General features: G+C 33.3%; 1 protein-coding gene across 1 annotated transcript in view; it reads left to right on the top strand.

Annotated features, from left to right (window-relative positions):
- Nucleotides 1-25240, top strand: part of KNTC1 (kinetochore associated 1) — a 38455-nt gene that overhangs the window by 1763 nt on the left and 11452 nt on the right. The window contains exons 5-47 of the mRNA XM_080559414.1: nt 54-126; nt 1125-1202; nt 1730-1764; nt 1996-2106; nt 2703-2796; nt 3150-3202; nt 3445-3557; nt 4246-4300; nt 4902-5000; nt 5822-5865; nt 5975-6040; nt 6127-6202; nt 6789-6914; nt 7033-7122; nt 7688-7753; nt 8257-8318; nt 8722-8833; nt 9564-9707; nt 9937-9993; nt 10075-10176; nt 10967-11083; nt 11588-11731; nt 12025-12123; nt 12684-12787; nt 12942-13047; nt 13899-14033; nt 14862-14981; nt 15742-15811; nt 15888-15955; nt 16892-17184; nt 17861-18033; nt 18212-18309; nt 19292-19433; nt 19849-19905; nt 20376-20539; nt 21104-21208; nt 21595-21723; nt 22471-22587; nt 23002-23111; nt 23343-23553; nt 24132-24221; nt 24547-24718; nt 25149-25207. Of these exons, the coding sequence (XP_080415540.1) occupies nt 54-126; nt 1125-1202; nt 1730-1764; nt 1996-2106; nt 2703-2796; nt 3150-3202; nt 3445-3557; nt 4246-4300; nt 4902-5000; nt 5822-5865; nt 5975-6040; nt 6127-6202; nt 6789-6914; nt 7033-7122; nt 7688-7753; nt 8257-8318; nt 8722-8833; nt 9564-9707; nt 9937-9993; nt 10075-10176; nt 10967-11083; nt 11588-11731; nt 12025-12123; nt 12684-12787; nt 12942-13047; nt 13899-14033; nt 14862-14981; nt 15742-15811; nt 15888-15955; nt 16892-17184; nt 17861-18033; nt 18212-18309; nt 19292-19433; nt 19849-19905; nt 20376-20539; nt 21104-21208; nt 21595-21723; nt 22471-22587; nt 23002-23111; nt 23343-23553; nt 24132-24221; nt 24547-24718; nt 25149-25207 (4539 nt within the window). The remainder of the gene's footprint in view (nt 1-53; nt 127-1124; nt 1203-1729; nt 1765-1995; nt 2107-2702; nt 2797-3149; nt 3203-3444; nt 3558-4245; nt 4301-4901; nt 5001-5821; nt 5866-5974; nt 6041-6126; nt 6203-6788; nt 6915-7032; nt 7123-7687; nt 7754-8256; nt 8319-8721; nt 8834-9563; nt 9708-9936; nt 9994-10074; nt 10177-10966; nt 11084-11587; nt 11732-12024; nt 12124-12683; nt 12788-12941; nt 13048-13898; nt 14034-14861; nt 14982-15741; nt 15812-15887; nt 15956-16891; nt 17185-17860; nt 18034-18211; nt 18310-19291; nt 19434-19848; nt 19906-20375; nt 20540-21103; nt 21209-21594; nt 21724-22470; nt 22588-23001; nt 23112-23342; nt 23554-24131; nt 24222-24546; nt 24719-25148; nt 25208-25240) is intronic.

Raw genomic sequence — 25240 nt, 5'->3', positions numbered from 1 at the left:
ATTTTTTTCCCAGATAAGACACAATAATATTCTTTGTGTTGATTCCTTCTTAGATTTTGGTTGAATCATCTTCAAATGAAAAGACTTACTTAAATCTCTTTATTGAAAAAGATAAAGCAGATGCAGGTAAGCATTTGAATAATTTTTTTTCTTGTCTCTGTGTTTGTCATTTTGTTCCCATTTAATATTTCTTAGAGAAAGAAGCTACAAAACAAATCAGATGCAGCTTTAATTTGCATTTCAAACTTTAGATGTACTTTTAGCTCAGTGGGCCTTATCTACAGGTCCTTGAAAATATTGGAAGGACAATCACTTTTGGAAAGCTGAAAATTCAATTGCTTTTTCAGAACACTGTTTTTTGTTTGTTTGTTTGTTAACTGATCATTTTGTTTGGAGGTAAATCCAGTTGCCAAATCATCGACAAATCCTGCAATTCAGGTGACCCTGAACTTCATTCTGGCTGTCCATTGTCCCAGTCAATATGGTATTTCAATAGAAGTATCCAGACATTAATAGTTATATTTTATTTCTAGTAACATATTTGGAAAAAGCAAGTTACATTGTCTTTCTTTTTAGGTTTTAACTGCAGAGTACGCTGCTTACATTTTCTTTTATTATATTTTATTATTTTATAGGAGAGAATTATTTTCTTATTATATTTAGCTCTCATTACTTATTTTATAACTGGTATAAAAACCACCAAACATCCAGAACTCAGTACCTCTTTCTCTTAACTTGCTTTTGAGATTGTGTTAAACCTATGAAAATACTCAAGAAAGCAGGATTCTCTCTGCCTTCCTATCAGACGTCAGATTTTAGTAGTTCCTGTTCTATAAGCTCCCAGTCCCGTCTTTCATAATGTAGTGCATTTCAATGAAGTTTTGACATGAAAACAGAATTTACAGTCTGATGGGTGCATACAAAAATCATGATTTCAAATAAAACTCTTAAGATGCATATACTTACTTTTTGAAAGTGACAAAATATTTGTTTCAAAATGTTTGGTCAGATTTTGTTTATTTTTTTCCAATTATTTCAGTTTTCCATCTTTAAGCAAGTAGTCTCCTTACAGTTACTGAATACTCCAGCTCAATATGTCTATTTTGTTGTTGGATTTTTTTTAGGTGTTTATCATATGTTCATTCTCACAAGGAAGGGTTTTTTTTGCATTATGTGTCTCCCACTTGCTAAAACACAAGAAGGTAAGATAACTACAAACCAATCTGGATTTCAATTTGAGAGGAAGAGCTGTGTTAAATAGATTTTTCATGCATCTTTCTAAGGGATTAAGGTATTGACTTGGGATTTTCTGTGCAGCCTTGGTTGCTTTCTAAAGGGAATCCAATATACAATTAGTTCTATAATAGAATTATTTTTTCACTCTTCCAAAAATTCCTTTCGCTTGTGTTTCTATTATTGAGTGCTTTCGAGAAAGTACTGAATATTATGCAAAGAGGGTTTTAAGTTGCAATATCAATTTGAACTGTACTGAAGAGTATTGGGAATAACTAATTTAATGCTGTCTAGCTAAACATAGTTCAAATTTTCTGGAGCTCCATAATGTGATCAATAGAAGTAGAACCTGTCAAAGATAGTGGCTGAAGATTTTTTTTTTTTTAAATAGTCAGGTTAGGATAAACCATCTTACATGAAGTTTAGTAGTGTTTTTTTCAGTTTAAAAAACATTTAACATTGATTTGGTTTTATTTATGTTTTTTTTTTAATGTAGCAATTGACAAGATGGATATGATTGTGGCAAAGAAGGTAAGATGTACCTGCTAACATATAACATCTGTGTTAAAGTGCAAAGTTTGTAACACAAGTTTGTTCTTTATGTTCTATTGACTACTTACTTGTTCATTATTAACAATTCATAATTGTGGTGATTATTTTTTCTATTCATGGAGAAGCAAGAAGTTCAAAATTCACCCAGATTTTATACATAACTTTTTTCTTCTCTATTGTTTGCTTTCCCTTCATCTTCTACCCCAATAGTTGCAAGGAGAGATAAAGACAGCTTTCATTGCCACACAAGAATACCATAGCCTTGGCTGTCAGAATTTTGTGATATGTAACTCGGTGAATAAAATCAATTTGATAATTGGGGTAAGTAGTAATAGTACGTTTATAATAATTGTTATGAGATCAATGATGGCATTTATTGATCTGCAACAAAATTTAGGTCTAGCTGGTTCAAAAAGGTCATAATTTTTTTTTTTGCACTAAGATTTTTTGTCTTTAATTTCCTTCATTGTACATTTAAAGGTTATCGGTTTTGCAGTCTGTTTTTTCTAGTAAGAAAATAACTGTTACCACTACAAAACTGGCTCAGGTGTGAAGGATGGGGGGAAAACACTTTCACCCTGTCTGCATGACTTCAGTAAATCAGTGTAGTTCCTAGCTCATACAGGGCAGACTATTTACAGTCTTGCCCTTGGACTTAGAGAGAGATCCAAAATTGGCAAGAGGTTCACATTCAACAAAGGTTTGCCAAAATAACAATTAAGGTTATTACCAAATTTAAAAACAAACAAACAACAATAACAAAAAAGGACACATTTCTAAATATCTGCATTTACTGACAATAAGGTTAATCTTGCAATTTTCAAGAGTTTTATAAGTAAAAGGTAAGCTGGAGAAGTAAACATGTCGATGAACAAATTTCTAACATGTAGCCCCATTTTACTTTCATTTACTAATAGGGTAAAGGTGATTATGTACTCTCCAAATGGGAGGTAGACACCACCAATAACCTGGTGTCTGTTCGAAGTTTTGCTGATTCAAGTCTGATCAAAGGTAAAAAAAACATTTTTTTTCTTTTTATAGACAAGTGTAGAATTCATATTTAACTGCAGAAAATAAGGCATCTTCAGTTATCTTGCTGGTTTTTAGTAACAGTATACACATATACCAATTGGAATACCTCTTGTAAAGGTACAGCCAAAATTTATTTCAAAATTGTTGAGTTTATACACTTAAATCATGATTCTGTTTAAGCTAAAATGCTAATGGAAGTTCTCAGTGAAGTTGTGGAGATAAACAGCTGCATGTTTCCAATGCTTGGTTGTACATTGTAAAATTTTTTTTGCTTCAAATACATTTTTCAAGAAAAATAGTAAATTTATATGAATACGTATTATTTCTTTTAGATGCAGTGAAACTTCAAGTTCTTGACAATCTGCTGTTTGTTTTAGATACAGAGGTATGTGCGACAGTTTGGTTTAGTCTTCATTTTACAATGTTCTTGAAAGAGCTTATAAAAATATTCTTTAAAATAATAACTTTAAATATATATTTCTATTAAATAAAGATGCTTATTTTTGGTGATCTTGATCTTACTGTTTTTGTTAACCTACTCCTAGTCATTATTTAAGCTTTAATATTCTGCTCAATAAAGACCAAATATGAACTTCATATCTGATTTTTATTTTTTTTTAAATACAGAATATCTTAAGCATGTGGGATGTTTATTCTCTTACTTTAATTTGGGATTGGTCTTTAATACGTATTGAAGAATTTCTTCTCACTACAGAGTCGGATTCTTCTTCAGTCGTACAGTAAGTGTTATAGCATCAGTTCTGAAAAATCAAAAGTTGTCTATAGTTAAAGGAAATGTGCAACAGATGCTTGATTTTCTATGGTAACAGAATTTATAGAAATCTGTGAAATCTTTCTATTCAGGACAAAATGTTGGACTTGTCAGTATTGTTAGCTTTGCTTGGCATTTTCTGCCTTTTTTTTTTTAATCTATTTTTACTGGTAAGGAAGCTTGTATGTAACCTGTATCATTTTGGAAATGCCCATCTCAAATAAGGTGTAATAAGTTGTATAATATTGCCTGCAAGTTGTCTGATGTTTTGTTTGATGTTTGTCTTTCTTTGGGATGGATAAACAGTAAGATCTCATTCCACAGATGTAAAAATCAAAATCTGGAGGTATGTGTGTTGGATAAAATCCAAAATGAGTTAAAGGCAATCAAGGTTAGAAGACAAGACTCTTGACTTTTTCCATTACTTTGTGCCAATTTAAAAAATAAGGACTGGATGCATTTGAAAAACTTTAAAACGTCATTAGTTGAATGCGTCCTCTACATGCTAAAAGACTGTTATTTTGGGATGAGCTATATGGTTTTAAAATGTACCAGTTTCAATAGAAAACTAAATTTTAGAAAACTCCCCAGTTTTAAATAAGAGTGATAAAATATTATTTGTTCTCTTCTTTTCCCCCCTGTCTTTTGTTCTATAGGCAAGGGCTTGCCAATGTTAAACTGATAGCCATGACAACACCCACTAACAAACAGGTAGATTATCTATATTTTGTTCCTCAGTTGTTAAGCACCTGTTCTCAAGAGGCCAAAGTTTAAAAAAACCTGAGATGTAACTAGCTGTTAGGATATAGTGGGGATTGTTGCAACGTCTTACCATGTTGACCAGGGCAAGCTATCCTGCTGGGGTTTTTTGGTGGTGGTGGGTTTTTTGGTGGTGGTATTTTTTTTGGTTTGTTTGTTTGTTTTTAGATAGTTTGGGGTTTTGATTGCTTTTTTAATAGTAGATCTTATTGTCTCATGTACCTTCACAGATTTCTTTAGAATAGTATCACTGCTGTATTCAGTATCTACCTCCATGTACAACTAAGATTGTTAATTGAAGTAGAAAGGCGGGATGAACATTATACAAGATTTTCAATGAAGCCTAACTATTTATATATGACAAGACCTAAAACTTCATTAAACCTTCTCAAATTGTAGAGACCTGCTTTTTTCTTGCAGAAGTAGTGTCTTTAATTTAACTCCATAAGAATCTAGAAATAATTCTGCAAAAATCACTGTCACCAGTGTCTCAGAATCATTTATTTATGACGTTTTTGTCCTTTTTTTTTTTTTTTTTTTTTTTCACATATAGATGAGAAGCTTAATGGTTTTTGCATTGCCTGCTATGCAACAGCTCTATTCTTTGGAAATATGTGTTGTTTCTTCACTTATTCAAAGTGGGATTGGTACAGTATGTTTTGATTTTTTTTTTGTTGTTGCTTTTCTTTGAAGAAAGACAATTGTTCTAATAGGTAAAAGTATTAAAGAGTGTATTGTGTTATTCTTGTTTAGATTAGAACCAATTTGTGCTAGAAACTGTGCAGGAACTGTGTTTTAAAAAAAAAAAAAAAAAAGATTAAATGATGTCCCCAAAGGATGAAGAAAAAGATAACACAGCAAACTGAACAGTTTAATTCTACGTCCTAGCCTATTAGAATGTTTAATACTACTGCCAGTTTTTCTTGCTGCTCTTACAGCTAAACACTGTATGAAGCCTTAAATTGTCTCAGCATAGAAAAATGCTCTGGGTTTACTTGGGATTTACTTAAGTTTAGATGACAGAACTACTTAGTTTCTATTTAAACTGCTTTCTTGTGAAAAGTTTAACGAAGCAAGAAGGGTGCAAAAGGACAGTGAGAACTTTATGAATTAGGAATGCTATAAAGACTGCTGAGGTGGAATGAGTATGTGAGGATACCAAGTTGGAAGTCTAAGCAGTGCCTCTTAATTGGAATTGTGAAAGTGAATCTAGTAAGCTCTGGATCTGATAAGCAATAAAATAGAAAGCTGATGAAAGGCCCTCAGAAATTGTAGATGGTGGAAACCATCCAGGAATTAACGTGATAAACATAAAAGAAAAATACTTTTTCTGAGAGAAAAGCAGTAGTTTATTTCCGGATTAAAAGATTAAAGAACATCTTATGCATTACAGTTTGTTTCTCTCTTTTTTTTTTTTTTTTGAGAATTGACTTCTTCTACCACCTAATGATTTCTGTTATTATATTGCTACAGGATACAATATACTTCTTGGAAGGAATTCATAAAAATCATCAGATGTAAGATAATGTTTTGTATATTACCAACTCACTGTTGCATAAAAATGCAGATTACTTCTACATCTAGTTGTTTTAGAGTTGAACTCACATAGTTCCCTCTCATCATCAGATCCACTGAAGGCCCGGTTTCTATTGTTGTGATGAGAAGTTTAACTGAAGCCTTGCCAGAAAACAGGTACTCTTTTCCTCGAAGCTTGTTTTTTCTCATCTGTAGTTTGGCATTTATATGAAATTTGTGTTTTACTTTTATCCCTCCCCCAGATTAAGTCGCTTACTTCACAAACACAAATTCACTGAGGCTGAGAATTTTGCAATTCAGTTCGGACTAGATGTTGAGGTAAGTTGTGCTTGATAAATACATTCGAAAATTGATTAGTGTAACTGAACTTATGAGTAAGTTTCTTACCCAATAGTACATCAGAAAGCACTAATAGATACATTTCTTCATAAGTCTATTGAATGTACCTTGAAGTGGAACATTTTCCTAAGAAATTGCAGATAACCAGAATTTATCTTAAAGCCACCATATTTAATAATAAATTAATGATCAAATAGAATTTAAAGCATTTCTATAGGGTCAACTTCATATTTTTATTTTATATATAGGCATTCTTACTAATTTAAGGTATTCTTTACAGGTTTTTGATCTATTTAAAATAGTATTTTTTTTCTACAGTCTTATAGACACTCAGAGCTGAAGGTAGAAGGTATAACTTTAAAAGATTGTGTATGAAGTATGTGTTCCCTCTGCTTTTAAAAAATTTTCAAAGCATTTAATGCATATGGACACTGAATCTCAAAAACAGTACGGAGGAAAGTGTAGAGTTCTCAGGTTAAGACAGAGGACTCTGCCTAAAGCTGAAGTGCGTCACATTTAAAACTGAGTCTGCTTTTTTGTTTCTGTTTTTATTTTTTTTAAACAGCTTGTATACAAAGTGAAAGCAAGCACTATTTTAGAGAAGCTAGCTTCCGCTTCTGTTGGGAGTTATGGGCAAGAAGTCTGGCTGGATCTTGTGAATGAAGCCAAAGAAAATCTGCATAAAATTCAGGTCTCCTTTAACTTTTATATATATGTATATATATATATATTAACCCTGATCTATTTCCCTAGCAGAGTAATTATAATGGAGCTTGGAATTAATTTCAGTTGTTTCCTTACTCAAACAGGATAGCCAATTTGTTGTGGATTACTGCATAAATGCTCCATGGCCACTATATGAAACCACTCAAGAAATGCTAAACTATGCTAAAGTCAGAGTAAGTGTTTTTTGCTTGTTTAAATTCGATTGCTTACTGTTGCCCATTGCTATTACATTCTCCTGTACATCTTGAGAGGGGGGACACCTTCAAACCAGTTACAGTCATTCAAAAAGCTGCATTATAAATTATGTTACGAAACGTGAAGAAGAATCAAGACTTGTTGCAACTTTATTCTTGCTATTGCTTAAAGGCAAAAAAGGGGTTACAGTTTTATTTTCACACCAGAAAGAGGGTTATAGTTTTGAGTAGTCTTTATAAGTTCCTTTTCAATACTAATTTCTGGAGTAAAATTTCAAAATATATCACATTTTTTGTTTTAATTATTTTAGTCTTTGTTAACTTAACAAACAGAATCAGAGAGGTGCTTGTTATCTGTCTGATCCTGCGTCCGTATTGGAATCCAATCAGAGTCTAACATTGTGGAATAAAGACTCCTGTTTACAGAGGAGTTCACGGATGTACTAAGTTTTTCTTAGTGTCTTCATTAAATTCGTAGTACTGTTTTTGGCATGTTCTGCACCGACAGAGTTGTCAGCCTAGCTACTTCATGTATTTGTTTCAGATCTTGAAGAAAGATGGTAAAACCATTGTTTCACCATCTGATGGGGCTCCAGTATCCATAACTGAGGTGAGGATGAATTTCTTGGCCTTGCACTATGAAATGGTAAACTATTATGATGTAGAGTTTTTAAAAATGTACTACTGTTTAACATTTTAAAAGTCTAAAAAAGATTATATTTTAAAGTATGAAAGAGAACCACAGCACTGACAAACTTCAGGGTTAAGCAATTCCTTCAGTCTTAGATTCATTTATGAGTGCTCTAGAAGACAGGCAGAAGCTTTCGTAGGTTCTTTTTTTAGGTATTTATTTTATTTCTTATTTAGTCCTATTGCATATTGGACAGCAATCATCCACCTTCAAAGAGAATCCATGTAAATTATTTGTGGAATTGAAATTTTGTATTAATGCTTTATTAAACAACCTTACATATGTTACACATGTAATTAACTGAAATTCTTGAGAAGTTGTCATTTTCTTCCATTCTTCCTCATATGGTAGTTATTCTAACCGTGTAATGGTTACTGTTTAGTAAGGCAAATACTGACCTTAAACCTTTTGTCTTCATTCAGGTATTGAGAGCTCAGGCAAGGCTTACAACTTTCTATGGAGCTTTTGGAGTAGAGAAATTCAGGTTTGCTTTTGTTAATTTACTTTAAATCGTAATAAATATAATTTAAATGGCAGATACTTAACCATTAAGATTTTTTTTTTAATTTGGGTTCATTCAACTTTAAATCCTTCCTTCTCTTCCTGAAGTTTCTAGTCCTCCACTGCGGTAAAAGGAGATTGCAGAGAGGTTGAATCAGCCTATATGTTGTAATATATATCGTCTGTTGCACTATTTTGTCTAAATTTTTTTTTCAATTTATGTAGAAGGGGTGTGATTTTATACATGCATGCGCACATGCACAATCTAACACTCCTTTTTTCTCTTAGAGCATACACTATGAGCTAGAAAAAGTTTGAGGTTCTCCATATCCTTTAATAGTGATACATAAAAGTAACAGATTTTCTTTTCCTCCTCTTGTTTCTAGCGGTATTGCTTGGACAGAATTCCTAAATAATGAAGACATTTTCAGGAATATCCTTTTTCAGCTAGAAGAAGGAAATTTATCTTGTGCACAGTACCTCTGGCTTAGACATCAGGTGAAATGGCATAAACCTGTCTTTGGTATTTACAGGGAATGTTAGTTACATTAAGTCTTCCAGCCTTCTTTAACAGAATCCGACCGATGCTGTTACAAAACAGCTCCTCAAAGAAGCAAATTCAGAATCTCATCTGTTGTCACTATGATTCCATTTTCGTCTCACCCATTATAAGGCTGAATTTCCTATTGATTTAAGAATAAACTAGTATATATGATGTCAGAATAATATTTCTAGGTCTGAAGAACGACAGTCCTTGATTTATTCTGTGGCGATTATAATCTTCTATACACCTTCTTGGGAGCACAGCTCTCATAGAATTTTTCAGTGGACACTTGCTGGCTAGCAAATCACATAGACTCTTACTCTGGATGACACATTTATAACAGTGCCTACATGTTGTTATGTTCATTAGTGCAGAACTTTCACGTATATATTGTTTTCTTAATAAGACAAAACTATAGGCCATGTCTATAGTAAGTAAAAGACATGATCCTTACACCATAATTTGAAGGAAAAAAAGGAAGAAAAAAAAAGAAAAAGTTTCAGTTGTGTCTTAAGATGAAACTCTAGTCTGTTTGAACAGCTTTTTTAATCCTCTCTGTACCTGCTGAGACTTCTTTTTATATTTGTGAATTCTATGCTTCTTCCTATTAGTGAAGTGGTTTTACAAATTATCTGATTAACATATACTTCATAAATCTATAATTGTTCTGTTCTAAAATTTTAGGCAGATTTTGAAAGCAGCTTTGATGAGAAAATGCTGGAGAATTTACTTAATGCCATCCATGTCACTGTTCCTTTGGATGAACTATGTTTGTGGCTTAAAAATGTTGTGATTCCTTTCTTAAGAAGAGTTGTGCCAAAGGAACAGGTAAAACTCATTTAATAAATGTGAAATGTCATCTTCTCAAACTTATTACATAGTCAGACTTACAGAAGTTTTATTTTTGAATGTCAGAACCTTGTTCTTCTCTCTTTCTTTACCCTACAGTCTTCCCTACAGTTAAAAATAATTTTAAATTATTTTTAAAACAAATTTATAATAGCAAACTTTGCTTTGGTAGGTGGTATAACTCTACCTGTAACTATATTTATTGCAGAAAATATTAGCAAAATGGCTGGAACAAGGCGCTCGAAACCTTGAATTAACTGATAAGGTAAGTTACACTGCAGAAAGTTCATATATCTTGTATTTCTGTATGTATAATACAGTTTGCTAATATCAACTTTTTGGACAGGCAAATTGGCCAGAAAATGGACTCCAAATGGCAGAGGTTTTTTTTACAAGTAAAAATCGAGGTGAAATGGGACTGACATCTTTTGGCCAGTGGACTCCTTTGGTAAGAAACGTGGATTAAGGATTTGCTATTCAGAAACCTCAGAACATATGTTCTCTGCAAGAGTTAGAACAGATCAGAATTAGGTCACTATTGCTTTTGGTGAAAAATGAATGACTTCCATGAAAAGAAGGAACTGAGTTTCAATCATCTTCAGTTTAAAGAAGGGAGGGGGAAAAAAAAGTCAGTGCAACACTTATACCCTTTAACAGATGTATTAATAGTTTAAATACGAGTAATATTCTTGAATGTTCTGTAATGTGCTACAAAACACTTAAATTTCTATAAAGATACTTACGAACCTCAGTTAGAAACATGCCTCATTTCTGTCAGAATTTTTGGAAATTGATCACAATTAACTACGCGTTTTGGCCTGGAAAAAACATTAACATCAGCTAGCTCTAAGGTTATGAATACTGCATTTGTGTAAACAGATACAGATTCTGTATGTTGTATATCCTAGGTATACTAGCATCTGTAAAGGTGATACAATGAATGTGGAGAAAGATAAAGCTTTAAGCTAACCAGCTGTGCATTTTAAAAATTGAAAACATTGACATACTGTATTATTTAGATCTGTCTTAAACTTGTGAATCCTAGATTTGAAGCACATAATGGAAAGTAGGAAAGTTTACTCTGTTAAGTCCCACTTTCAACATGTACCTTATTTTTTCATTGCATGCCATACGAAGGTTCGGCATGTAGATCCATAAAATCTCCAAGATTATAAGGCATCAAAATATGGAAATTGGAGCAAGTCTTCTAATGTTTCAATTTCTAAACACTGTTTCAGAGATGTGGTGACTGTGAAGAAGTACATAGGTTAAAGAAGCTGGTAAATGATTTACAAGAACTGATAAATCTGTACAGAAAATACAACTGCAGGCTGGCACTCTGTGATTTTGAAAAGGTAATTCTGCAGACACTTTAAGTAAAGTGCTTTTGAGTACTGGGTTGTTCTGAGGAGAAAAATCCTATAGCAGACAATTTGAAGTTAGACAAGAGGAACCCTGAAATTTTGGTTGAATTAGTTCATAAGCTGCTAAGGCTGTTTGATGTGTTGTGTTTGTTTTAAATTTTTGTTTCAACAGTAAGTATAAATACATAATGTGACAAGAAACCATGAAAGGGTATGGCTTAAACACGATGATTGGCAGTTCAGTACAGGTCATATACACGGAGTTGTGAAGCAAGCATTAGCAACCAAGAAATTAAAAAGTACAACTGAACCACTACTTTGTAAAAGAAATATACTGGGTGTTTGTTTTTATATGAGCTAAATGGAAATGCTAGGTCCTGAAATCATTCAATTGATTCAAATGGGCACTGGATATTTAATTAGTCATTAGTGATATAAAAGATCATATACTGACATGTGATGTTCTAATATGGCATTTTTCTACTTGCTGCCTAGGAAAATGCAACCACTATTGTGTTTCGCATGTTTGATAAAATTTTGGCACCAGAGCTTGTCCCATCCATTTTGGATAAGTTTATAAAACCCTACCTCTGTGAACACAATCTACAAAAGGATGAACTTCTTTTACAGTATATAAAGGTACCCATATTTTCTTCGTTTTGAAGAAAGCTATTTAAAAATGATTAAGCAGAAAACAAATCTCATAGTTGTTTTTACTTATTTATACATGAATTTTAGAATCACTTTTCAAATTAGCTTACTGTCAACAAACTTACTGAAAGTTACTATTTCAGTAATAAGGCATTAACAGATACACAGGAAGATAGCCAAATCTGTCCTTTAATGTCCAAAAATGTTATAATTGTTATATTATGAAATATTCCTATTTTTCTGAATTTAAATATCCTAATAATTTTTATCAAAATCTACAGGATTTGCTTGAACGTTGTCGTACACGGTCTACATCAGTATTTGAAACCGCATGGGAGGCAAAGGCAATAGCTGTCATTGGCTGTATCTCCGATACAGATGTAAGTATCTTTAACAAAATAGGCATCAAGGGGCTGTAATACATCAATTCAGAATGGAACACATAATTTTTACATAAGTACATGAGTACATTTTTACATCAGTGGTATGAGGAGAAAATACTATGCTGTCTTTTTATTCTGTTAGTAATCTGCCATTTGATATTCTTTGCTTGAGAATCTAATTGTAGTTTTGATGTCATCACACAGAAAGCTCACCAACTTTGGTATGTCTGAAGCTGAAGTCCTACAGTGTCACAAATTACTATAGCCATTTTCTAATCTAATTTGACACGTCTTATTATGATAATGAATACCCCTTATGCAAGTGGAGATTCAGCTAGGAAATAAAATGCTTACCTAAAGGAATCACGGGTGAACAATACTTCAAGAGATTATCTTGTAACTCGTTTTGAAAACTAAGCTCTTTATAGCTTATTTTTATATTATATTTATATATATATATTTATATATATTATATTTATTTATATATATTTTTATATATTATATTTATATATATTATTTATTTATTTTTATTTATATTTTATATTTTATTTTTATAGCTGAAATTTGATGCAGTTCTGCAGATAATGCATGGTGCTATGGTACCGTGGAGTGGAGCAGTGGAGCAGCTGGTAAAACAGCATTTGGAAATGGATCACGTCAAGTAAGGCAAAATCCCATAGTCTGTGCCTCAGTTTTGTGTGCACGTTTCAGCTAGATTGAAAAATAAATTTAAAAGTGTGTCTGATGTATTAAGGTTATCAAATAATATAGCTGTAGGTAGCAAACACATTAATAGGAGTCTCATTTGTCCACAGAGTAAAGTTATTGCAGGAAAGTTACCGACTGATGGAGATGAAGAAGCTTTTGCGAGCTTATGGAATAAGAGATACTAATCTTTTAAAGGACAAGCAGATGATAATGGTAAATGATCATCACTTCTCTTATTTCTATTAAAGAAAAAAATCCCTGCACTTACCTGCATGTATTTTTAGTAGGTGTTAGAAGCTAGATCTTGCAAAAGAGCTTGGAAATGGATAGCTCCCACTTGTTATCAATATCCACTTTTCTTGCTGTGTTCAGACTTTATAACTTCCTTGCACTTTGTTTTTCTTAATGAGGACCTGGATCTAAACTGATCAAAAAATTCTTAAATCCAGTCTCATGTCTATTTTCAAGAATTTTGTGTGATTTTTGGTTTGATTTCTTTCTACTTGAAATACATTCATTTTTTGCTTAGTTACTGCTTTTTTATGTGTTTTTATCTGTTTGTTTTTGTTAAGTTTTAGCAGCTTAGCTCAGACAGCCCAGATCGATTTGTACAGCACTGATAATATAGTTTTATAAAAATAATTTATAAAAATAAAAGAGAGAAGGGAGCTAACAAAATGGAAAAAATAGTTCTCTCAGGTCTTTAGATCTGATTTCTGCTAAGGACATAAGCAATACCTGTTTTTTAGCATCTGCCCCTTTACTAGGTAGAAAACATGATCATTTCTAGAAAATGTCTTTGCCGTCATGTGGAGCCAGATAAGGTCCCTGAATTTTGAGCGTTCCAATGGTAATTCATATATCCATTCTAACTACATGATTCTCTTCCTCAAGCCCAATCTTCTCCCAGTTATGATTTAATCAAGTTTTATCTACAGATAGAATTTTTAAGCTTCTAGATAACTTGCTTGGTATGAGCTGTACAATTACAATGCAGAGTGTGTAAGTGATTTCCCTTGTTATTGTATACATCAACAAATTAAATTCCCTATCTCTTCTCACAGAGGCTGGTGAAATACATTCTTAAACAAGATACTCCTACTTCTTTGGAGGATGCTTTGAAAATTGTATCAGCATATATGTTGCCCACCATGGAAGTCTACATTCTGAGGATGATAGACCTGATTGACAAAGAAAGGGTACTAAAACACTTTATGTCATTTGATCTCAATATTTAAAGACAATGCGGCTTATTTTCAAAACAGTAGCAACAATTGCACTGCTTGGCGATACCTTATACATAGCTTACATATTGGTATTTTATTACGGTTCTATTAATTGCACAAATAGCTGCCTCTACTTAACACTAAAAATGCAACCATTCTCCAGTTTTAAATGAGTTTTAAACATCAAGAGCCATCCCTTATTTGTTGCAAAAAAAAAAAAAAAAAAAAGACAAAAATAATGTCCCACATAGAGAAGACAGGGTTGGAATTGGAGTCTCTACATGTATTCACGTAATGTTTTGAAACATGTAACTTTACTTGCTGCATTATTGTAGGTGTAAAAAATTTTGTACCCTGTGGTTATCTCTGGTTATTTTATTGGGATCTCCTCTACCCTGTAAAAAGGAGGCTATTTGATTAAAGGAATCAAATTAACTCCGTTGCAAAGAGTTTCTCACGTTAACACTTCTTCTGTCTTCTTAGGTCATGGTATTCTTGATAACCAAAGCATGTTTTAAAAACACTGCGTAATTGCCAGTGAACAAAACTGCATATTAATTAGCCTGTTACAGCAAGTACCTTAGCAAGTAAACACATAGATTTTACTGAGAGACTTAAAATTTTACTAAAAAAACTACTCAGGGTGTTTAAGTAAATCATGTCATTGTAAATGTATTTTATTTGAAGTTTGTCAGCAGAAGATTAACTAAAGTAAAGAAGTACATAAAACAGCTTTTCCATAAGCAAATGATCTTCTGTTTTGATTATTTCTCTTACATTTTCTTTCTTTTTTGTTTCCAGGGAGAGGAATCTCTGACTTTGTTAAAATCTCTGACTCTTGCTGAAGCTGAGAAAGTTGCAGAGAGATTGACTGTATGGGGAACACTGGTATTACAGAATAAAGCAGATAATTCTGAAGAGGTACTACATCATTTCACACTGTAAAATGTATGCGCTAATTATTCTAAATATCATTCTTACCCAGGTGCTTAAAAAAAAGGTAGGAGATGACAATGTAAAAACTATCTGCCAGCAAAATGGGATCATGAACTGGTTCTGCTTTGAGCAGGAGGTCAGACTAGGTAACCTCTTGAAGTGTCTTCCAGCTTGAATTTATTCTGATTCTGGATATTTTACAATTATGTTATTTTTAAAGACATATCCACAAAGTGGCTTGGCTAACTGAATTCAGTTAATCATTTATAAATCCTGCTGCATTTTTATCCCTCAAATCCTCTGTGTCTTCCAGTTCTTTCTTTGATTGCTTGGAAAATACCTATTTAAAAATTGTAGACGTGGTTTTACCACACACCAAGGTGGTTCAAGGCTTCCAAGTTGACCGTACACATCATTGTCTTGTAACCACAGAAGAACATTTTTGTTAACAGTTGTTTTATGAAGTTATTCTGTTAAGACGGAAGAACAAAAGTAGAGTGGGGATTTCTCAAATCTTCTGTGAGAGCTAACAGAGAGCTTTGAAATATATGCTATTTCTATAAAGGATGCTTATTTACAGTAAATTTCTACTCCCCTGCTTTTCAACTAATAGTATTTTAGAGCTGAAAATTGTTGCTAAGACATTGTAGAGCATTACATTACATACTATATTAATAGAGTGGTGGCCTGAGGGTCACCGTCTGTTACTGGCTGAGCAAAGTGTTAACCTCTCCCTTCCTTGCAGCACAAAAAACAAATGTTTATGACAAAAACACTTGTGGAAATCCTTAAATTCCTGTTCAGCGTTCAAAAAGGTAAGCCATAACTTAAAAATCTTACGTTTTGTTTGTAAAAAGCAATCAGGAAGTAATGTTTTTTCTTCTCCAACAGACAATCCTCTGAAGAAGGATGAATGTGAAGCAAACCTAAAAATGTTTGAAACACTTGCTACCCTACAGGTAGGTATCTTTATAGTGTCAAACTGCTTTTGATTTAATGTAGTTATTTTTACCTGTTCTTCTAATATGGATAATGTTGAAAATTATTTGTATTCACAATTTATGTGCAAAGGTTGTTTTATTCAGAGAGATTCTGTAGCTTCAATAGACTTCAAAGAGATTCTATAGCCAAATTAAATAGTGCCTGGGAAAGTTCCCAAGCACTGGAACTCAGCTGGTCTCTTAAATTGTTAGCACAGTCTCTGGCATGCTGACTGGTACTGTCTGAGACCATAGCCAGGCACAGGCTGGAGTTGGAGATATTAATGTGAAAGGAGATTGAAGTCTGTGCTTTAAGTCCAGGTTGTCCAATGTACGATTTTTATTTATTTATTCATTTTTGAAATCTCTCTCTCTCCCCCTTTCTTTCATATTATTACATTAAAAGGTGAAGCAGTATCTAGTTGATAAAACACTCTTCATATTACTTTACAATGTTTTCTAACCTTAGTCTTTACCTTATTAGAAAGGTTGTGGCTAAAATTACTTACGTAAGTACATGTTCGTGGCTCTGGCAAGGAACAATAGAACCTCATAGTGTCTGTTTAAAGCAAAAGATTAGATACTCTCCCCAAAGTCTTAATTGTTAACACTTCAAAGTTTTCATGAGAGTACTGTAATATTTTATTAAGGTTTTATTATGGTTTGTAACCTTAATTTTTAATACAGTATTTGAGCAAGAAATATCCTTCAGGGTTTTTTGTTTATCCATTGCCTAGCAAAATTCTCTGATTTACTGCATGAATCAGTAACTGGCAGAAATTAAATAATAATAAGGTCACCTTCTTGCTGAAAATACTCCTCTAAGAATGAAGCAAGAAATAAAAATGTTTTAACAAGAAAAATTCTAAATGAAGTTACATGAATGCAAGTATATCATCTTATTTTTTGTTGCAGGAAGACTTTGATATCTTTCTTTCAGTTGAAGACTTTAGGAATCCTACGCTGATGTCTAGGCTTCTTGAGACGCACATCAAAGCTTATGAAACTGTCAGATCTCTGTCAAAGTCTAGAAAAGAACAGACAATGAATTGTAATTCGGAAGATGGTAAAATAAAGAACCGTTCTACTGAATCAAGGCTGTACAAACTAGCTTTGCTGCTGCAAAGGTCGGAGCAAGAACTGGGAGAAAAACTGGTCTTGAGAGCATTAGATGCTGGAAAAGTTGAAGATGCTGTAAAAATATGCAGGTAAAATTGCAGAGATTTTCAAGAGGCTAACTCTTTAATGGGCTTTTGTGTAGTATTTCTGATATTTTGTAAAAACAAGTAGATGTGTAGAGTAAAGGCAAGGGTTTTGTTTGTTTTGTTTTTCTAAAACTGAGTGTGTAAGCAATATGCTTATATTGCTTGTATGTAATAGGAATGTAAACTTTAGTATCTCAATACTGTCAATGTTTTTTGCCATAACATGTGATTGCTAAGTAAAAGATTCCCTACAGTTCTATGGTGAGATATAAGTAAGGCATAATATTAAAGAACCATTAGGAGAGCTCCTCAGCTTACATAAAAGAAAATTGTACACTGACCATACAGACCACTTCATGGTTTCTAACTGGTCTCTTCATCACGCTTAGGTTGTCAGATAATTTAAACTTACTGTTATCTTCCCCCAAAGAGGTCAGATGAAAATCTTAAATATATTTCTTATTATTATCATGTTATGTATCTCTCAGGATACATCTCTAAGGCAAGCTCCATTGTGTTTTTTTCACTTCAGTCACAGAAGCTTAATTGCAGTGAGTCACGTAGGTGAAATAAGTAAAAGAGAATTAAAGAATTAGAACAGAATGTCGCCTTAAGTAAAAGCCCTAGGGACTATTGGACTTTTTATTATTATTTATTTTTAACATCCATTTTTTAATAGGGACTTCTATGAAAATCACTGTAATGAAGAAACAGGGAAGCTACTGTTTTCAGCATGTCAGAGGCTTTGTCACATGTTGGGAGCTGATGTTCCAATGATCACTCCTGAAGATTTAAATCTTCCTGCAGTGATCTATGAAATGGCTTGTCAAGCAGCTACTGTATGTAGTCCAGGTAATTACTGTAATTACTGAACACTATTTATTTGTGTTCATATTGGAGAACCGACCAAAAGCAAAATTCTGTATAAATTATTTGTCCAAATAGGTGCTGCAAAATATGGTTTGCTTTTAATAGGGTATATGAGCCTTCCATTCATAGTATATTAATAATAATCTTAATATTTTTACAGATTTGCTACTAGATTCTCTGGAACTATGTAAATATACTTTGGCTGCCAAGGAAATTTACAGACAGTGCCAAATAGAAAACTATGGATTTACAGCAAAGGTAATTTCCTCTAATTTAAATTAGAATTTTTGAGTATATGTAATGACCTGATTGACTGAATAGAGTTCATTGTACGTGTATTTTTTCCCATTCCTTCAGCAATACTTAATTAGTTTGTTCAAAAAGAAACAAAGGCAAAACAAAGAAGCCCACAACTCTACAAATTAGGGTTTCCCTGAACATGCACATACTTCAGTGTAAGGAGTAGACGATTTGAGTACTGAAAGCAGTGCAGCAGTGGCACAAGTAATTCTCCACTTGTGTATTAATAAATCCTACTAGTGTGACTGAAAATAGTAGGGCTTTTACTGAGTAACTGCTGCCAAGACTGCCAGAGAGCATAGAAAGCTCTCTCTCTCTCTATATATATATATATATAAAAAAAAAAAATAGCTTTCTTAAAAAAAAAAAAAAACAATGGCAAGGAGGGGGGTGATTATTTATTTTACTTTATTTTGTTTTTCTTAAATGCATGTATTATGTGAAAGCATTCCCAGCTATTTTGTAAAACTTAAGATGGATCAAGTTCTTGAATAGCATCTTTGTTTTTTGTTCAGGTCGAGTAATGCTTTGAGCTACTTGAAATGAATGGGCTCTTACAGTTTGAGTGGAATAGATCAAAGTGACTAGGCAAGCATATTTATGCACTGAATGTTATTTTTCTAAAAAATGATCCATTTGAAAAATGTTTGCTAAGAATGTTTATGAAAGCCTCCATTAAATTAATTGAGAATGAGTTTGGGCTGTGCAACTAAATAAATGCCACATGAAAGAGAAATGTGGTTGCTGCATAAGTAGGAAATATTTTTAATGCTAGTGGACATTTAACAAAAAGTAGTGCAATAGAATCCATTTTCAAATATAAGATCATTGACTATTCCTGTGTTTATAAACTGATTTTTTGAAACATTTAGTTTGTGAGTAGATGTACTCATTAGCTGTTCTTTTTATTGTGTGTAATTTTGTCAATGTTTTTATTTAGACAACGTCTTTTGGAGGAGATAAAGATCCGTATGAAGAGTGGACTTACAATGACTTCTTTAATGAAGATGGGATAGTTCTTGATCCACAGATAGCTCTTCCAGTTGCATATGAAACTATTTCTTCTCTTCTGCCTGTTTCTGGTAATCTCGCATTCCTGAACACTGAGTCAATATACAAGCTGTATTTCATAGTGATTTTTACCTAGGATAATTTGACACCTGTGCTTGTATAGAAATTAACACCTCAGAAACCTCAGTTAGACAAGCTCCTGGAAGAAATACACACAAAACAGTAACTGAAAACTATTGGTATATATTCCTTCCTGAATTTGAGAAGATATTCCCTTCTATGAAATAACTTCTGATAAAGCACAGTAAAAAATAAAAATAAAAAATGCAGTCCTGGCTCTTAGTATACATATGTCTTCTGTTCTTATCCAATTTGTATTTTATGTATTTTAGGTACTTGAAATGCAGTATTTTTAAGGTACTTCGAGGCTTTACAGTGTTGCTGAGATCTTAGTACATTGCAAATGTGTATTTGTCTGTCTTCCAGAGAACAAGCTCTATCCTTTGGACTCTATCAGCCTGGCAAACTGCGCATTTATTAAAGGTATCACGGTGGCAGATTCACCAATTCAAAATATAAATCAGACAACCAAAAAATGCCAGATTTGAATTAAACCTATGCAGGAATGAATAATTTGTAGTTTTAAAATAGTTGCCTGGGAGTTCCTCTTAAAGCCATATGCTAGGGGGACAGCTTGGTTCAGAACAGAACACGCCTGGCTAGATTGCAATTGCTACCATTCATCCATGTAATTTTGGGCGTGTTGTCAAAGCCTGTACTTCACTATAGTTCTACCACTATGAGCATTAACTAGAGCCTTTCCAAGAAGATGGCAAACTTCTGTTATTTGAACTAAAATGGGAGTCTGAATTAAGTAAAAAACTCTGAAAATTTAAAGTTTCAAAAGAGGCTAAGGCTCATCTTGTGGCATATTAATTTTGATATTCTAAAAATAATATGCATATTTCATATATTCACTTTCTGAGATTATTTTTGTTTTTGAAATATATCAGGGCAGAACCTTTTGCTGCCAGCTAGAACTCCCATCTGCGCAGTGCTACAAAACCTCATGGAGTGCAGTCAGTGCGAGTTAGCTTTGCGGCTAATAGTCTGCTCATTTGGATCCTGTCTTCAACATGGTGTATCAAACAACATGGATTTGTCCCTGAGTGAGAAGGTATGACAAGGGCTATGCTGAATTTTTCTGAGAGTAAATCTTACAAGTATGCCAACTGTAAACAAGTTTAGTTTTATAAGTATTTGATAGGTTAGGGAGAGGCTATTGCCATGACCTTGTAAAAAATTACTACCACCTGATGAAATGTTCAGTCACTTTGTGAAAGGAGCTGGCAGTTTCTTCCCTATTTCTTGTGGTCTTCTGTTTCTCTTTACAAAGTAGATTCAAAACTACACTTCTAGCCCCTGCAGGGAGGCCAGGAGTAAAATGAAGGTTAATAATGGTTTATTATACCCTTTCACATTGTGTTATCATTGGTTAGACTGGGAAGAGTTGCAAGTAGAATATTGAATGTTGCAGAGTAGAATATTGAAGTCATGCTCCTCAGTTCAAAAGCACTGGGAAAATGAAATTCTTTTTCTAACTGGAAGAGATCCTTTTAAGACCTTAATTAAATCTGAAAATACTATTACTGCAGTACCTCTTAATATGCTATAAATGGTAAGAAGTTGAAGACTTGCAATTTATTTTTAAGTGTGTGCTGATTGTCTCTTTTTGTATTAGCTACATGATGTCAGTATGCTAGCTGAAACCAAAAGCTTTCTTATTGCAATGAAACAGAAGTCTACTTCAGTAATTATGACCACTATCCTGACCTTACTACACAAGGTAAGAATGGTCTGAAAGGGGTAAGAAAGAGCCCCTTTCTTCTGCCCTGTCAAAGAAGGGACTACCCTTCATATTACAGAAGCCCATTCTGAAATTGTCATGTGGCCAAATGCCACAAAATGCACGTGTTGGGGAAAAATCATGCACCCTGATGAAGATGAGGGGAAGCAGTGACAGTACTGAAGTGGTGAGAGGGGACTGGGTGACAAAGCTTCGTGTTTCAGTTGGGCAGGGGTGAGCTGGATGGCCTAACAGGGTTGGCCCCTGCAATCCCAGCTTTCTGGGACTGTATTAAAATAATAATAATAATAAATTGTTATACTTTATACAAACAGACCTATTTAATCAAATTCCTAAAGTTTTGAACTTTTCTTTCCAAAACATAGGTCTTCAACTGTCGTCTGATAGATCAGAACCTGGCACTGGGATATTGCACAATTTTGCCCAAGGAAGATATGTTCAATAAGCTATGGGATGTCATAAACAATACATGGCAAAATTACAAAAAAATTCTGGTAAATTCACAAGCCAATATATTTCTTTAGCATATACAGAATGTTTAGGAATTTCTTCAAGATGTCAGCGATATCATAAAGAAATGCAATAGTTTGCCGTTATTAAGGGTATAGCTGTCTGAACAAGTTCCTTGTTCCAGGGAACCACTAAGAGATACGCTACTACTGTTTGCCAGAGAGTAAGATTGTTAATAAGCATGATGCACATCCAAGCATTTGCTTACCTCATTGTGACTTATTTCAAGGCTTGAAATTGTTTTTTTTTGGTGTTATTTTTTTTGTTTGTTTGCTTTTTCAGATCCCACCATAACTTACACCTACAGTATTTTGGAGAAATTGTTCTCTCATAGCAATTTTCACAAAAAGAATGAATAAATAAATACTCCTATTAAAACATAAAGGAAGTTGGGAAGTAAAGCATAACAAAGAAATAGGGAGGGAAAGTAACATAAATACGGAGAAGAGATGATGTCTAAAAACACCTTTTGTATTAATTGCACTTACGTCAGTGCAGTACTGTTAAAATATTTTTGAGAGAGAAACTGAATTTTAAAGTAGTTTTGAACTGCTAACTGAGCATGTGAGGGAATCCTGATAATATGTTCTGTGAAGATTGTTTCCATCGTACACAGTTGTGCGATCATCTGTGAAATTGTTTTAAGCTCCTCCAGAGATTTAGACCTTACGATTTTCAGTTTTCAGATTATTTACTATACTTTTATTCACTTCCTTTCTCACTTCTTTAAGGCAGTTGCTTTGGTTGGAGTACAGCTTGCTAACCAATGTGGTGAAGCAGAAGAAAAAAGAAAATTCCAAGAATTGGTTACTGATGCAGAATGGGGTATCCAGCTCGGTAAATTTGGCGTGAGTTTGATTTTTATCTACTATTTATTTATGCTAGGTTTTTATTAACTGATTAAATGTCAGTACATTCAGAGGATGTATTGCTTGTTGATTTTAAATAATTTTCCATTCAAACGTAAGGAAAGTTGAGTTTTGTTTTTGTTTTTTTTTTTTTTGTTCTTAACTTCTCATTCTGCCTACTTACTTAAATGAAGCTCAGAAAATGAGAATGTAATAACTGAGAGTGCTATAAAAGAACTTTGAGTGCTTAAGCATTATTTGGCACAGGGAATAGTCAGCAAATGTACTGCTTTTTCCTGCTCTAAAAATCTCTGGATTTAAACTAAAGAAAAAGGTTAACTATGTAAGGAATTAGTCTTGATATTGTCTGAAAGACTTCTTTGGGAAGAACATAAAATATTTCTTTATTTGTAGATTTCTTTTGAGACTGTGTTTAGACAACCCCCAATAAGAAAGAAGGAACTCATAAGAACACTGGTACAAAATCCAGAAGTAAACACGGATCTCATATTGAATTACTGCAGGTAATAATTGAAGCAAATCAATTGTGTCTAATTGCTGCTGTAATGATAACTGTGCCTATGGAAACCTATTTTTGTTTAAATAGATACTAATTTATGTAATATACAAATTGTTCTTTAAAAAATAGTACGCATCGGAATACATACTGGTCTCTGGTGAAGTTTTTCATAGGGAAATAAGCAGCTTGATGACATCACAGGTCACAAAGAAAATAATATTCTGCCCTCTTCTAGTACTTTCATGCTGGACAGTGATGCCGCACTGCAGCTTTGCATTGAAACACTTCTTCTCCAGAACACTAATACAAATCGTGTTGAAGATGACTCGGCAGAATACAGTGAGAAGCAACCTCATTCCACATTACTGGCTAGAGCACTAGAAATAATTCCTCTACTGAAAAGCACAAAAGAGCTGGTTACTAGCCTCAGTGGAATATTGCTCAAGGTAAAAATAAAATTAAAAAAATTTTAAAAATCCCAGAAGTATGCATTGAGTCTAATGCTGCACAACACTTGAGTGGCAGATTATTAATTCCATAGGAATTTCAAAAGACTATTTTTTCCAGTTGTGCTATAGAAATTTTCAGCTTTCTACTTTTCTAGAAAAAAAATAGAACAATAAGTCTAATTTTCTTTAAAAATAGTAGAGTTTTTCTTCACAGCTTCTCTTAAAAAAGTAATGGAAAGTAATCAAACAAAAAAGCCACTTCTAAAAATTAACCACACTGGAACTAATTAAAATTGCTACATTAAAGTAGATAGGGGCAAAACCCAATGTATATCTGGGTAGTTTTTCTTTTATCTTTTTAATCACTTAATGCCTGGTCTTTCTGCAATGCCCTGACAATTTATTTTTTTATGGTTATGAAGTAGAAGTTTCTTGTTATAGAGATATATGTAGTGACGCTTATACTCTTTCTCCAATGTTATGTCAGTATAGTTGGTATTAAAATTGAAAAAAGTTAACTCAGTTTTATGTTTTGTAAGACAAATCACTATAAAATTGGTCATTATTTTGAACAGCTTGATCCTTATGACTATGAAACTATTGAAATTGTCCTGAAAGTAATGCAGAACGCTGATGAGAAGAACACCAATATCCAGATAAATCAGGTGTGTCCATATCTTGTTAATGGCTTCTGTATTCTGTTTTTTTCTGCTTATTAGTGTAGTTATTCAAGAGTGTTGAAATTAATTGAATAATTCTACTCCTGTCATTCAGAAAATAATATTCAAGAACTAGTGATCTCTAGCTGTTTCTCAGCAATGGTTTGTAAGAGGGATAAAACTCTACAGATATATATAGCAAATCTGCCCAAAAATAGTCTTCAGGCACATTTTATTGGCAGGGGGAGGGAGGCCAAGACAGAGTAGTCCTGTGGCTTTTTTTTTTTTTCTTGCTCTTTCTTTTTTTTGTTTAATTATATTTTTCCCCTAGGCTTTAAGCCTTCTCAAACATCTGGAGTCTTATAAAAGAATTTCCCCACCTGTGGACCTGGAACACCAATATGTTGCAGAGCATGTGATTCCCTTATCTCCAGCTGCTGAAACCAGACTGCCTTTTCATTTGATATTCTTCAGAACTGCGCAGTGTTTCTGGAACATTATATGTAAGTTCAGTATTTTTTCTGGCTATATAAATGTATGATTCCCTTTCTCTGCTATCTATGAACTTTAAAGTTCTACAGTATATATTTTATATTATCTGTATTTCTTTATTAATACAGTTATATTCCCAAGTGCTTCTGAAAGCACTTGTAGTCCCAAATTTCTTTCTAGTGAGGTAGCTGGCTTTCAGTGGAGCTGAGACAATAAATAAAATGCAGAATTCAATCCTCAGATGATTTTTTTTAGGGCCTCTCAAAGACCAAAGTAACCCACATATCTGACAAGCTAGGCCAATTTATAATCTTATAAATTAAAACCTTTTGCTCCCAGTGGAGGCCTGCATCTAACAATAGACTGAAAGTGCTTAATTTCATAGAGAAAGCTGCAACTGGACTGTGACACTGCCAAAAGCTGCTGTCTTTTTCCTTGCAGCTGCAGAGCTCAGTGAGGAAACCTTTCCAACACTTCTGTTGATTTCCAAACTAATGAAGGTAACGTTGCATCTTGAAAGGTTTTATTTCAAA

This window comes from Anser brachyrhynchus (genome assembly GCF_964034855.1).
Source record: "Anser brachyrhynchus genome assembly, chromosome: 17".
NCBI classification, from domain to species: domain Eukaryota; kingdom Metazoa; phylum Chordata; class Aves; order Anseriformes; family Anatidae; genus Anser; species Anser brachyrhynchus.
This window is presented reverse-complemented; position numbering and strand designations above follow the sequence as displayed.